General features: G+C 52.0%; 3 protein-coding genes across 3 annotated transcripts; 2 read left to right on the top strand and 1 right to left on the bottom strand.

The window, feature by feature from the left end:
• Window positions 1-1,030: 1,030 nt before the first annotated feature.
• QC762_210120 (uncharacterized protein) lies at window positions 1,031-4,333 on the bottom strand. The gene is made up of 2 exons (XM_062887915.1): window positions 3,250-4,333; window positions 1,031-3,187 (listed from the first exon to the last, which is right to left on the bottom strand). Exons 1-2 carry the CDS (start codon window positions 3,657-3,659, stop codon window positions 1,270-1,272), a joined length of 2,328 nt encoding a protein of 775 aa, XP_062746093.1. The 5' UTR covers window positions 3,660-4,333; the 3' UTR covers window positions 1,031-1,269.
• Window positions 4,334-5,542: 1,209 nt separating this feature from the next.
• On the top strand, window positions 5,543-6,614 carry QC762_0042580 (uncharacterized protein). Its single transcript, XM_062883384.1, has 3 exons — window positions 5,543-5,655; window positions 5,748-6,201; window positions 6,353-6,614. The coding sequence occupies exons 1-3, from the start codon at window positions 5,546-5,548 to the stop codon at window positions 6,467-6,469; spliced, it is 681 nt and encodes a 226-aa protein (XP_062746092.1). The 5' UTR covers window positions 5,543-5,545; the 3' UTR covers window positions 6,470-6,614.
• A 2,431-nt stretch (window positions 6,615-9,045) lies between these two features.
• Window positions 9,046-13,823, top strand: QC762_210110 (uncharacterized protein). Its single transcript, XM_062887914.1, has 3 exons — window positions 9,046-9,690; window positions 9,817-12,518; window positions 12,575-13,823. The coding sequence occupies exons 2-3, from the start codon at window positions 11,450-11,452 to the stop codon at window positions 13,372-13,374; spliced, it is 1,869 nt and encodes a 622-aa protein (XP_062746091.1). The 5' UTR covers window positions 9,046-9,690; window positions 9,817-11,449; the 3' UTR covers window positions 13,375-13,823.
• Window positions 13,824-13,844: the final 21 nt, after the last annotated feature.

Below are 13,844 nucleotides of genomic sequence, written 5' to 3'. Positions count from 1 at the left end.
TGGATTGAAAACAGTGGAGGAAGGCAAGTCGAAAGTGTTAAAGTGGTAGCAGGGTCCACAATGACGAAGCACTGCAGCCATATCCATCATTGGGTTTCGGTATCTGACATGTGCCAATATCTTCGAGACAAGCAATGACAAACCCAACGGACTCGGCTTCGGCCGGACAATCTCTATTCACAGTCCGGAGACGCCTTCATCTGTCTGTTCACCATCTGTTCATCTTTTTAGAGCAATCACTACTAACACCGTTACCCAACCCCATTCGCCGCTCCCCAGAGGCTTACCCCACGGTTCCAATCGCCCTGGAAGAAAGCGGGGGGGTCATCATCCGACCAAAGACTTAAAACTTTCAAAAGCCTCACCATGATCCATCCATCCATTCAGCAAACCTTCAACGGGAGCAAAAAAAAAACCTCTTCTCTCCTGGTGATCCCACAGCTAACCGAATATGCACATCATACGGGCGTTAATTGAGCACATGACCACTCCCATTGCATCCGTGCCATCCATCCCATCCAGCCTTTCTCTTCCCCGTCCGTTCGCACTGACAACTCGGCTGTCACCCACTGCCGTCAGCGAACCAGAAAAGCGTGGGGGAGCTCCGGAAGGGGTTTGGGTTTGGATTCTGACAGGGGTGAAAGAACCACCGACCTCCGGGGCCGCCGCTGACGGGACCCAGCCGGAGGTGCATATCTCTTGATCTTTGTCATAGGGACTCTGCATATCGTATAAGTACTTGGTGATCCAGGTTTTGTGCAACATCAAGAAATTTCTTTTCTTTGAAAAGTTTGCCTTCCATTTTGCCGCCCTCATCTATCACTAAATTTAATTTGAAAAGCATCGTGCATTATGAGGCCTGAAACATGTCAACCGTTCTGTGCCTTTGCCTGCCTGCCAACAGCAACAAGGCCAATTTTATATCTCCCGAGACACAAGGCGGCCCCGACCATTCATGGCGGCGGCCGGCCGCAACCCGACCCAGATATCAGACTGTAACACTAGCACTGCTGCTTAGACAACTTCACGATTGGAAGAAAACATTGCTTCAATGCCATCAAAACTAAGGCTAGCTTGTTAACAAAAGAAAGAAAGAAGCATATACATTATCAAACACGACCGCAAAAAATGCTACTTTTATGCCACCTGTCCACCCAATTATGCAGCCCTTATTACCGGATATTCCAACAGCAAAGGTTCAGCCAGCCCTTCGCCACTCCCTTCCCCGCCTTATCAAAAAAAAGACTCCAAACATGCTGCTTTGGGAACTCAATCCAGCTCACTAGGATGCTCCCACTTGATAGGATGAACCAACATGCTCCTCAAGCACAACCTACCCGTCCCAGCCGCCCTCTCCTCTTCCTCTTTCCCACCCCTCAATTGCCCTTCCCCTGACCGTCCACCATTCCTTCCCCGGCCATCAAACTGCGCATACCCCAACCACCTCCTCCAAAGCAAGCCGGCAAACTCACTATTGTAGTACCAGCTGCTCCCCTTGTGATTATGCTCGTTGTTCAAGTCAAACGGAGAACCGTGCCCGCCAGCAGTGTGATCCCTCCCGCCGTTGAAAGCCTTGTCAATCGCTTCAATCTCCCACTCTCGGTCCAAGTAAACAGGATGAGGGGCATAGACGGCCTTCAACCCGTGGTGAAGTGCCATAGTGGCGGGGTACATCTCGGCAAACATGGTGTGCTTTAGTCTCCAGGTCTCCTCGTGCATGGTGTTCAGCAATCTACGGGAGAGCCGGCTAGCGGTGATGATGCTACATCTTCTCGGAGGCAGAGGCAAGGAGCGCTTATATCCTGTGACATCCGTTGAAAAGACCCAGCCCGAGTGTTCCGTGTCGAATAGCGGGTTCAGAGTGATGAGATCGGCTTCTTCGCCTTTGCCGCACTTGGTGTCGGATTTGTCGTTTGGATCGCAATTGGAGGGCATGAAGCTCTCGCCTCGGAGCTCTGATCGGAGGGGTTGGCGGCCGGGGAACTGAACTGGGCCGTAGGTGGCCTCGCGTCCGCTGTTCAAGGTCTCATTATGCACCAAGGAGGTAAAGTTCTCCCAAGAGCCGTGGTAGGAAGGGATGTAGTATTTGGCAGAGCGCTCCCACAGTTCGTTACGGGGCTGTTCCTTGGCCCAGGCACTGAGGCGATCAAAGAGCTCATAGTAATTCCCTAACCAGCGCATGTCGAGTTCCCAGTTCCAAAAGTATTCATACTCGGGGTGCTGCATGGCGAAGTGCTGCAGAGGGAAATGGGCGCTGCGGTAAACACCATGAATATCACCACCGCTGGGGTTCTGGAAGCTGCCCCCAAACTTTCCTGGGTAGTAGAGGCGCATTTGGGCTTCCGACCATAGCGTGCAGAGACCGTGGAACTCTTGGGGAATGTTCTCGTCCAGGATGCGCTGGGCCGTCATGGGGTCGGCCCAGATGGCCTCGTTATTGTTGCGCACGTGGAGGAGGAAGTGTACGGCGTATTCGCCGCCGGATTTGAGCGCCAGTTCAGATATCAGGGCCCGGAAGTTCAAGATGTTGTGTTGCGTCCACTGAAACCCAACATAGGCCCTGATGACCACGGCCGTCCGGGGGATCTTCTGCCGCTCGTTGCGCAAAAATGACCGTTGATGAAATTGGCCTGAAACTGCTGCAGTTTTTGTTGGTGCTGCTGGGTCGGCGAAGCGCTTCTTGTTCGATTCGTAGCAGCGCGTCTGGGCATCGCCCCAGTCCATGTTTTCATAGTTAATTTTGCCCGTCTTTTCCCAAACCGTACTGCTGCCTTCCTGCTCTGTGTCAGTGCCAACAAATGCACCTCCCTCGTCAAAGCTATATCCAAGGCCATAAGGCCCGTATCGACCAAATCTGTCAAAGCAAACATCGTCACGAAGTCCCAGTAAGTTGCGTGAGCCCATGGCGGGTTCTGGCTGGCCTTGGACAACGCCATTGTAAGCATACAGATCGGGAACCGGAATCCTCCGTTCCTTGTCGAGGTAACATTTTTCAACGGCGTGGTACTGGGAGATGTATTCCGGCGATTCATAGTCAGGTTGAGATATGTAGGGCGTCGGGGTCGGCAAGCCGGTGTAAGATAGCGTGAGTGGGAACGGTGACGCCTCACCCGGCTTCCTGGGATACTCCGGTATGTGTTCATTTGCTGGCACTAGGGCTTTGAGACCATTGAAGAAACCGTCAAGGCTGGTGGAACGTTAGCGCCAAGTCGCGATCAACATGTTTCCTCTGTTCCTGGGAGTACTCACTGTCTAAATCGCAACCAGGTCGGCATGTGCTCCCCCTGAACTTGAACCTGTGGCGCATCTCCCGCGGAGCCCACAATAATCACACCCTCTGTGTCCTTGGAAACTGTTGGTGCTTCACCCTCACCACCGCTGCTTCTCACATCCTGATGGCTCAAGTCCACCAACTCCATCAGCCTTTGGCGGCGTTGGCGACCCCCTGGTGATGAAAGCGCTAAGCATAAGAGAAATAGAATGCCGGCAGTCCATAATATCACCCTACGATATAAGCAATGGCCTAGAAGCGTTCGTACTCTGATTTTTGGTTTTCGGTGTACTGGCGCTGGAAGAAGCGACTTCTCCTCTTTGGTGGAAAGTATGCTCAAGAAGGAATCGTCAGATTTGCTCCTCATAAGGAAGGAGGGCGGCCCCATGGTTCGATGGTAGGTGTCTGCTATACTTTGAAATCAAGGTGCAATGAAACAAAGATTGAAGTGAGTGTGGTGTGAAGGGTCAAATAGGTAAGGTATGCAAACGAGAGATGCAACCTGCGTGTCACAAACGAAAGTGGCCAGAAGTGTCGGAGAAATATATCTCTGATTAAAGAAGACGAGATCATACGTCAGAAGGAAATTGAGAAGAAAAAAGATCGAGCGGCAACATCACCCAGCCAGCTGGAAGCTTGTTGACGGTACTGTGTGTGCTATGAGGAACGCGCCTTGTGAGATCGGCGTAGAAGAAGCAGGTCCCCATCTAGGCGGCAGGTCGGTGGTCTTGCAGACCGACCACCAACGCTAGCCTAGAGGCTGCGAGGGGACATTCTTCGAAGGAGGCCGGTGAGCTAAGGCCAGGGGTGAGTTCATCGGATGAGTCCAAGTCTGAGCCCTGCGAAAAGCTCATCCCAACGGCCCGTGACAGTTTCCTAGCCGACGGGTTTGGAGCATGGCGAGTGTGGCCAGAAACACTGGACGGAGATCCGTTACTAAACACTTGTAAGCACGGATCAACATGATGAGCCCTGTGGTTTTCAATGCTGCGTTCCTGAATGAGAAAGGCATTGGTCGAAAACGACTTCGAAATATTTGTCTATAATCGTGATAAACCTGTCAGTGGGTGAAGGTTGTTGGTCACACCCCGCCAACGGGTGTGCCTGGGCGCTGACGTAACATAGAAACGCCCCACTTAATAAGCTTCAGACCGTTGCAACGCAGCAAAGTTCTGGACTCAAGTGGAATCCGGGACTCGCTCACCTCAGACCGGGAGAGCTGTTGCTTATGGGGGCGGGGAAAGTAGCAGCCCAACAACCCGCTGGGCCACAAGAACCTGGGCCGTTTCCAACGTCTCGGGTCAGACCAACAAAGACAAGCCTTTCTGAGGGTAGTAACTGTCTCAGGCCATCTTAAACCGGCCTCCAGCAACTCCAGCTTGAAGATCCACCCCGTCACTAGAGAATCTTTAGATCAGGTACGTACACACAGTGCCGGACCCAAGCTTCCTCGCCCCTTCACGGCCTCTCCCGACCAGGTCAGCAAAGCTTCGTCTGTCAATAGTTTCATTGTGGACTCTACTGTGTACGCGTCTCAGCTGGTCGGTTTCGAAGAGCCTTCTAGTTCGCTCTACCTACAACACTGCCGCCTACGCACTGGCTTGTTAAGAATAGAACTCACCAACACGCCTTATTCATTGCTGCTCTCTTCCCAGATCTCAGATATTCAGGATGCAGACATCTTCCAGAAATACAACTTTCGCTTTCTCAGTCCGAAGCCTCTGTCGTTGGCCGAAGTTTTTCTGCGCTTGCCCGGCTGACAGTACAGGTCACGCCTAGTTGATGTCCGCTCTCTGTGTTACAGATTTCTTCCTGCACCTGGGTTGCCGAGTGGGGATATCATCCCAGTCTTCCCAGTCATAATGAGCCCCGATTTTATGGCTTCGTGTCACCTCCTTGGGCTGCTCAAACTCGGAATGAGTTGCTGCGATGGAAATCATCCGCAACGAATCTGGCTTCAGCCTTACAAAACATGGCTTGGTGACTTGTGAAAAGTGAGTGCTTATTAGGTGAGACCGACAATGAATAACTCGCACGCCAATTCAGTGTTTCATGACGCTGGTAGGGCAAACAGAAATTTTGTAAGCCCTGAAGCGAAACACCGGCCTAGTTTGATTTGTGGAACATATGGAATTCTGACTGGACATGAACCCTTCCCCATTCTTGTTTCAAAACCGATTGTGAGATCCAGAATGTCTGCCCGCCTGGCATACACGTCGTTGTTTACATTGCGCCACTGTTCGCAGTGATAGTTTCCATGTGCGTGCCCATGCCATGTATTTGAAGAGGAGGTTGCTACTCGAAAATAAGGCCCTCAAGATGGTCAGGGAGCCTCGAACAACAGTCGAGTACCGTGTTGATTATTTTCCAGGCGGTCATTCCATGTCAGTCTTGTTTCTTTCGTTCAGATTGTGATACCTCGCGGGATGGGGTGTTTTTCCAAGCCACCAACGCGATTTAACTTCAACCAATGCAGGTCACCATTCAATTTTCACCCCCAAAATCTACTCTCTTTCCCTTCAAGCCTTATCTATATTTATCCTGCCACCGTCAAACTTATTTCCCGCATGCCCACAAACTGCCCAACCAATTCGCTCAGTCGTTGTCATTGCTATCCCGGCACACCAGGCATCCATACACACTCCTTTCAAATATACATTTCCAAGATGTTTGAATCCGTCAGACCCTACCTGCCAGGTTTTGTCCTCTTTTCTATGCTACTCGGCATCGGGGTCGATGTCTACAAGAGGAAGAGAAGCCAGGACAGAAGGGAGAGGGAGAGGGACGATTTCAACAAAAAATTCCGGGAGGCTTTGGCGAAGGATAGAATCGGGAGAGCGAAAAAGGAGACGGACAGGCTGAAGAGGGACAAAAACACAGCGAACAGGTTATCCGCAGTCGAACATTGGCTCCCACATTCACTTCCGAAGGTGGGTGAATAATTCTTTTTTTTACGACAACGACCGCCCCAGTCTGCTCCGAAACCCACCACTTGCCTTGCAAGTGACTGGGTGATGCATATCCATGCACTTACCTTAGGCAAGACGTGCTTTGGTAGCTAACGGTTAGGTGCATTTTCAGCTAGAGGACCGCATCGAAAAGCTCGAGCACTGGAAACGCGGGCTTACCCCAACAGTACGAACCCCGGATGCTCCGAAAGACGCGTGGCAGGATATTGTACAGGTCGGAAAGATGTGAAGTACAGGTTCGTTACCTCGACACACTCCATGTAATGTCGTTTTGTATCCGAGAGAGGAACACATGGCTTCTTTGGCATGTTGAAGAGATGGGAGGGCCTAGACTGAGGACACTTGGAGAATATCAAAATCAAAACTCCCCATGCTCTGCTGAAAATATCCCTGTGCTTCTCTCTCATACAAGGCTACCTAGATCTGCCATTCTCCCGACCTCCTCTGTGATTTCTACAAACATGACCATCAAAGACGCCCACAATTCCTACCTTGAATGAAGCCCATTCGGCCGTGCTTGTCCGAGTTGTCAGAACTGTCAGATCAACGTACCCGCACTGACAGTCTGCTCGTCTTGGCCACGCCCAAGATGCATAGCATCTCCTCGGGAACAACCTGACAACGAGGCCCTATGTTAACGCCTTGACTGCCATATGTCTTTTCCCCAACCCCCAACCCACAGACTCGCCAGTGATTGCATGGGAACAGGTACATATTTCTTGACTTCAAAGTGCCCTGCGTTTTACTGACAGCCCGTCCACCTTCACTGCTTCACTGTCCTGGTGACAACGTGGCAACGATCAGAGAACGAACATTGGAGCTATAGTATGAGAACAGATACATGAGAAAGAATGCCCTGCATTCCACGGTCAGCCAGGTGACAGACGCTCTCTCAAATAAAGATGACTTAAACCAGAGCACAGACGGGGGAGGGGAAGGTTTGGACAGTGTCATCCCAACAACCAGCCACTCTGAAAGTCAACGGCTGATGAAACCTCTAAGCTGGAATGGCTAAGGATGTTGAACAGGATGTTGACTGATAACCCCCCCTTTATGTCTTCGCAGCTACTCGACACACTCGCACGGCCTGATGGCTTCGATGGGAATGGAATGAGCGTGAGACCGAGCAAAGGCATGACAAGGATCGATGCTATCCTCGCAGGTAAAAATCCTGGCTGTAGTTGAAGCCGAGCACGAAAAGAAGTTTCGATGAACTAACGCTGGATAAACTACCCATCAGATCATCAGATGGGTATGAAAGATCAGCAAGGACAAATCTCAATGTGAATGCCATGCTACCTGTTATTGCCTGATAATAAGCCGTGAATACCCGGGCTTCATGTCAGTGCTCGAACACAGGCTTCTGCCTTCTGGATGAGAGGTAACGATTTTATATACTAGAGGCACCTTGTTGGAATATGGGGTCGTTGTGTCATGATCTGGAACTCTCGCGATAGGCATATGTCCGATCAGTAATTTCTCCATGGCTCACGTGTCAGCTAAAGCTTTACCCATCCTTGATCGTCACCAGTCACCTCAGTTCTCCCCATGACTTTTCACATGATGGAGCTTTCTCGGCAAGTTCCTATAAAGCAGCTGCAAAGAAAGAGTCATGTCATCTTGGCAAAGAAGAGCAAAGCGCAGGCAAGGATCGAAGCAAGCAAGCAAAGAACAGAGGTTATCCCGAGCTCTAGAGAAAGCGTATGTAGCCTTGGCGGAGTTCTCTCTGGCCATCTCATGTTCCTCGTGCAGGTACCGGCACCCCTGTTCTACTGCGAGCTCATGGATCAGGGTTGTGACTCCAACGCCGGCGAGGATGGGCCTGGGTTCGACAGGACAAGCTTCATTATCTCGAATACTTGGCGTTTGTCAAGAATATTCTCGAGCTGTCTTGGCTTCATGGGCAGGAACCTGAGTTTCTGAGGGAATGCCACGGTGAATTTTAGCTGTTTGGTCTGGGGTTTTTCGCTTTCGCTAGTAGGTTGTGGGATGTGACTGAGTAACGGAAGATCCCCGAGTCCCAGGAAAGTACTGCACAATGCCGCAGTGCATAATGCATATGCGAAGATCTGGGGTGATGTGGACATGGAGACTGGTAGCAATGTTCGTGAGTACCTATGTGGTCTGTTGCCGTTCTGGGTGAAAAGAAGGAATAAGTGATGCCATGCTATCAGATTTTGCTGATTAGCAAAAGCCTTTTACTGTTAGCCCAATAGCGCGAGCTCGTGACTTCTGACCACACCTCGCTGCTCACCGAGGTAAGAAGACCTACCTTATCCACCATGAAAACCCTGAACTTCGGCTCAAGAAAGCACAACTGCCGAGCGCCGACGCTGCTTTGTGTTCTATTTCCAAGCATCTTGGCATATAAGTCTGATGCAAGCCCAAAGTGGACGGGCCACCGAACTTGCATGTTGGAGGTCCTGCTGACGGCTTGATGCGCAAGGACCTGAAAGGGCAAGCTGTTGCAAAAACCGAGAATCTTAACGCCACAGCATTGCCATCAACAACGCAGCGATATCTAGGAAGAGAAGGTAGGAAGTGGCAGACCGATGAAGAATGTCGTTGGCTCGATCCACCGCATGTGACTGTTGCAAAGGGCCGACTTGTTGATCATGCAATTCAGATGTTGGGTCGATATAGACCCTAACCCTCGAAGCATTCGGAGTTGTGTTGGAGGTCTGACGTCACTGCCAGAACCCCCACAATCCGAAAAATAAATCCTTCTCGGTATCATGTCCGAGAGTAGATAAAGTAGGTCCCACGGCGCAGACATCGAAGCCCAGGTGAGACTCGCAAAAATCATAGTTTTGCGAGCTTTACGTTTTAGTATCGGGAGGATTGTCATCTCAGGCCATTATTCCGTTGGCAGCTGTGCTGTCGCGAAGGAGCATCGACCGTGACTAAAAGGCACTTCCTATTGCGGAAGGTGACTTGGACTGTAACAACCCGCCTTTTTTCCGCTCCCCCCTACCACTTCAGCCGTTGCATTCTCACCACCACTCGCATGCTGTTTGCGTGACCGACGCTTCGATTATACGGCCGCTGAAAGAAGAAGGCAGCCATACAAGACGAGGTAATTGCCAATGTATCAGCCGATCCCTCTCGCTACCACACCCTCGCAACGAGCAACAGCTACCCCAAAAGATAACGACTGCATGGCAGCACCATGAGCACAAGATAGAGGCAGAGATGCATCAGCGTGGCATTCTCGCTTTTTGATAACAACAGCACCCGCATCTGACATCCGTTACATACCTAGACCATCTGTGCCAAGCAGCCCTGATCATGAGGTCCCTGTCTCATACTTTTCAGGTTCCGCAGTACTCGTTCCACCCAACCACTAGGTATGCTCCGTGGCTCCTGCTCTCATCGGTGAACGGTGAGTAGGTGAAGCTATTGGACTAAACCATACAAAAATACCGAGAAATACCTCGCTGTTGGAGAAATGTGAGCATTTCATTGGACAACGGTTGGAATGCTCTTTTCTTCGTGATTTCTCAATGGTGGACCGAGGTGGTTTCTGTGTGTCGTTGTTGAAGCACGCTTTAGGAAGGAGGAAAACTAATGGCCTAGGAATCCTGGATGCGACGGCGCACACCGAAAAGCAAACATACCCGGCGTCGAGCCTCCACGGGGCACCATGGCCGTAGTATCTCGCTCGAACTGACTGGTTATCGTCGTGGGAAGGGAGCAGATGGCGCAATCCGAGAGATAACTGCGAATGCACAAATAAGCTTCCAGAGCCGCATTGGCAGAACCGTCATCCTAACGTTCGGGTCTTTTGATGCTCCAATCAACAATGAGAGGCAAAAGTTCTCGAAGCTCGTGTCGAAACGTTCGTCCCATGAGAGAGGACAGACATCACATGGCAAACCGTTGTCCCGTCCGCCCAAGGACTTCAGACACTGGAGTACTTGGCTGTATACTGCTACCCCGTCGACGATCTTTCCATCAGCCCATATAGCCGTATGGGGACGCCTCTCGCCATCGCTATTCCCGGACCCAATAGCAGGCCCCCGAGATGATGCTCCGGCGCTTGTGATGGTGAGGATGAGCTCTAAATCCTCCAGTATTCAAACTTGTCGAATAACGGTGTCTGGTCCGGCCCGCGGGCTCTCCGTGGGGCAATCAGGTCGTAGTCGGCCGGTTCCCCTCCAGGGTTGCCACACCTCGGTGCTCATGTCGTTGATTTTTCGCTGACAGGCACCGGGTGGGTCCCCACACGATCCGGTGCGGGCATTGGTGCCAAGAGGCTGGGCATAGACGATCTAGGAAGTTCCTCTCACACCAAAAGCCCGACCCCTTGTCAACATCCCCCAGTCCCCCAAGACGGTCCAAGGCGCCTGCGGGAGCTTGTGCCGACTTGTCTTTGCGCCGTGTCGCTCAGCGGCGCGCAGCCAAGCGGCAGAGGCGCGCGGGAGAAAGCTTCGTCCAAACATGAACGGCATGGCGTTTCTCGGCATGTCGGCACTTGTGCTGAGACGTGGGCAAAGTAAAACAAATAAGTACATACCAGACTGGCACAATGTGTACCTAATGCGTGGGGGGAAACCAGAGCTCGACGGAAACAGCATCTAGATTCGATCAATTGGGGCAATTACCCTCGTGTACATGCCACCCCTCTATATCAGGCCAGGGATCGCCAGTAGCATGTTGCCGTTTAGTCGAAAGAGGGGGCGGGTTGTGGTTGACTGGAGGGGAAAACGGCAGGCAACCCGTTGTTCATCTATCTCTTGGCGCTCTTGGTCAATCTTGGAAGGTGGCAAGCCATCCCAAGACAGAGCACTTTCCAGAGGTGGGCATTCCTTCCCTGTCCATGGTCCGTTGTTCCTTCCGTTGGTACCTCCGGGAGCGGGAATACTATACGATGCAGAGAAAGAGCCGAGACTCGACCATCACTCGAGCCCTCGGGTCGCTCTTGCCCCAGATTGTACCCATGGAAGGTAGGGCAGCAGGGTGAGCAGGTGCAGTTGTACCCCATGCGGTGCTCGCTTGCCACACTACTGGTTGCTTAAGGTGAAAAATATATCTCGCAGGGTCGTATATAATACCTGCCGTCCTGCTGCTTCGCTTCTCAGACACGGCAGGCTCAAGTCTCTCTCTCTCCATTCACCTGGCACCCGGCGACCTTACGGCCGCTCTCCAAAGACGAGACAAGGCAACACCTGAGTGTTCCATTCAGAGAGAGCTTCCCACACAGCCCACCATGGCGTCCGACCCCACGAGCATCGCCGTGAGCGACGATGTCAAGGCCATCGTGAAGGACAAGGAGGCGGCCGGCTTGGCCCCCGTCCTCAGCAGCACAGTCGAGGACGACGACCTCGGTGTCAGCGCCGATGGCAGATCTCCCACAGACGAGGAGCTTCACACCCTCCGCCGCATCCCCGACAAGATTCCCTGGAGCATCTACACCATCGCCTTCGTCGAGTTGTGCGAGCGTTTCTCCTACTACGGTACCACTGCCGTCTTCACCAACTTCATTCAGCAGAAGCTGCCAGACAACTCCACCACAGGTGCTAGCTACGACATCGAGAATGGTCAAGCCGGTGCCCTCGGCTTGGGTCAGAGAACCTCGTTTTCGTTGACGACCTTTAATGCTTTCTGGCAGTACACCATGCCTCTGTTCGGTGCCTACGTTGCCGACAGCTGGCTCGGTCGTTACAGAACCATCGGTGCCGCCCTCGGTATCGATATCATCGGTCACATCCTTCTCATCATCTCCGGTCTTCCCCCTGTCATCAAGAACCCCAATGGTGCGCTCGCTGCCTTCACTCTCGGCATCATCACTATGGGTGTCGGTACCGGTGGTTTCAAGCCCAACGTCAACCCCTTGATTGTTGAGCAGCTTGATCTCGAGAGAATGGTGATTCGCACCCTGCCGACTGGTGAGCGCGTCATCGTCGACCCTGCGGCCACCGCTTCCCGTGTCTACCACTACTTCTACCTCTTCATCAACCTCGGTGCTCTCGCTGGTCAGCTCAGCATGGTCTACTGCGAGCACTATGTCGGCTTCTGGCTCTCTTACACTCTCCCCACCATCATGTTGTGCTTCTGCCCCCTGGTTATGCTCTGGGGTCGCAGACGCTACAAGCGTGTCCCGCCCGCTGGCTCAGTTCTCGGCCGCGCCTTCAAGATCTTCGCCCTCGCCAACAAGGGCCGCTGGTCCCTCAACCCCGTCAAGACCTACAAGAACCTCCACGACGGTACCTTCTGGGAGAACGTCAAGCCCTCCAAGATTCAGAACAAGCCCAAGTGGATGGACTTCAACGACGCCTGTAAGTTTTGTCGCCATCTCAACCTTTTGCTTCGAACCATAGCTAACATAAATCAGGGGTTGATGAGGTTCGCCGTGGCTTCAATGCCTGCGCTGTGTTCATGTGGTACCCACTCTTCTGGCTCTGCTACAATCAGATCAACAATAACTTGATTTCGCAAGCTGCCACCATGAAGCTCGGCGGTGTCCCCAACGACGTCTTGACCAACTTGAACCCCTTCGCTCTGATCATCATGATCCCCCTCATGGATACCCTTGTGTTCCCCGCCCTTCGCAAGCTCCGCATCAATTTCACCCCCATCAAGCGTATCGCTGCCGGTTACTTCGTTGCTGCCAGCGCCATGATCTGGGCCTGCGTTCTTCAGTACTATCTCTACCAGAAGAGCGAGTGCGGCAACCATGCCAGCGGCAATATGCTTGGTCCTGACGGTGCCGAGTTGCTTGGCTCTGACGGCAAGGCAATCAAGTGCCCCAATGTCGAGATCAGCGTCTGGGCCCAGACCGGCTCTTACGTTCTCATTGCCTTCTCCGAGATTCTGGCCTCCATTACCAGCTTGGAGTATGCCCATTCCAAGGCTCCCGCAAACATGCGCTCCATGGTTCAGTCTGTCTGTCTGTTCATGAACGCCATCTCGTCTGCTATCGGCTTCGCACTGGTGCCCCTTGCTGGCGACCCGCTTCTCGTCTGGAACTATGGAGTCGTTGCCATTGCCGCCGCCATCGGTGGTCTCTGCTTCTGGCTCCAATTCCGTGGCCTCGATGCCCAAGAAGATGAGCTCAACATGCTTCCTAAGGGAGATGTTGGCGGCAATTCTTCCGAGCCCCAGGCTTATGAGAAGAAGGACTCTGTTGCTTAAATAAAGACAAGTCTTAATGTTCTTGTTCTTGACTTTTTGGCCTGCGTTCTACCACGGGGCCGCAGTATATGTCCGTTAGTATGGGTATATATACTGGTTAATGATTTTATTGATTGTGATGGGATACCACCTTGTGTATACGATTTCGATGGGGAAGCATTTGATGATATACCCCCCCATTGGAGGTAGGAAGGATATCTCTGGGTAATGTTATGAGTAAGGGAAGGAAAGGGAGTGTGGGTGTCAGGGGTGGATATGGGACAGGGACAGGATTTTCCTTTTTCAAGAGTCTTTGATACCAAACAACACAGCTGTGATAAGCCTAGCTACTGGGAAATATACCGGATCAAAATATTTGTTACTGCGCTTTGATTGTAGAATGTGTGGTGTGGTGATGTCGAATAATAGGTAATGAAGTGATACTCCAATAAAGAAAATGCTTTTGAGTGTTTTGTCATAATATTGCCTGT

Source organism: Podospora pseudocomata (assembly GCF_035222375.1).
Source record: "Podospora pseudocomata strain CBS 415.72m chromosome 2 map unlocalized CBS415.72m_2.2, whole genome shotgun sequence".
NCBI lineage: Eukaryota > Fungi > Ascomycota > Sordariomycetes > Sordariales > Podosporaceae > Podospora > Podospora pseudocomata.
Note: the sequence above shows the minus strand (reverse complement) of the source record. Positions and strands in the feature narration are given on the sequence as shown.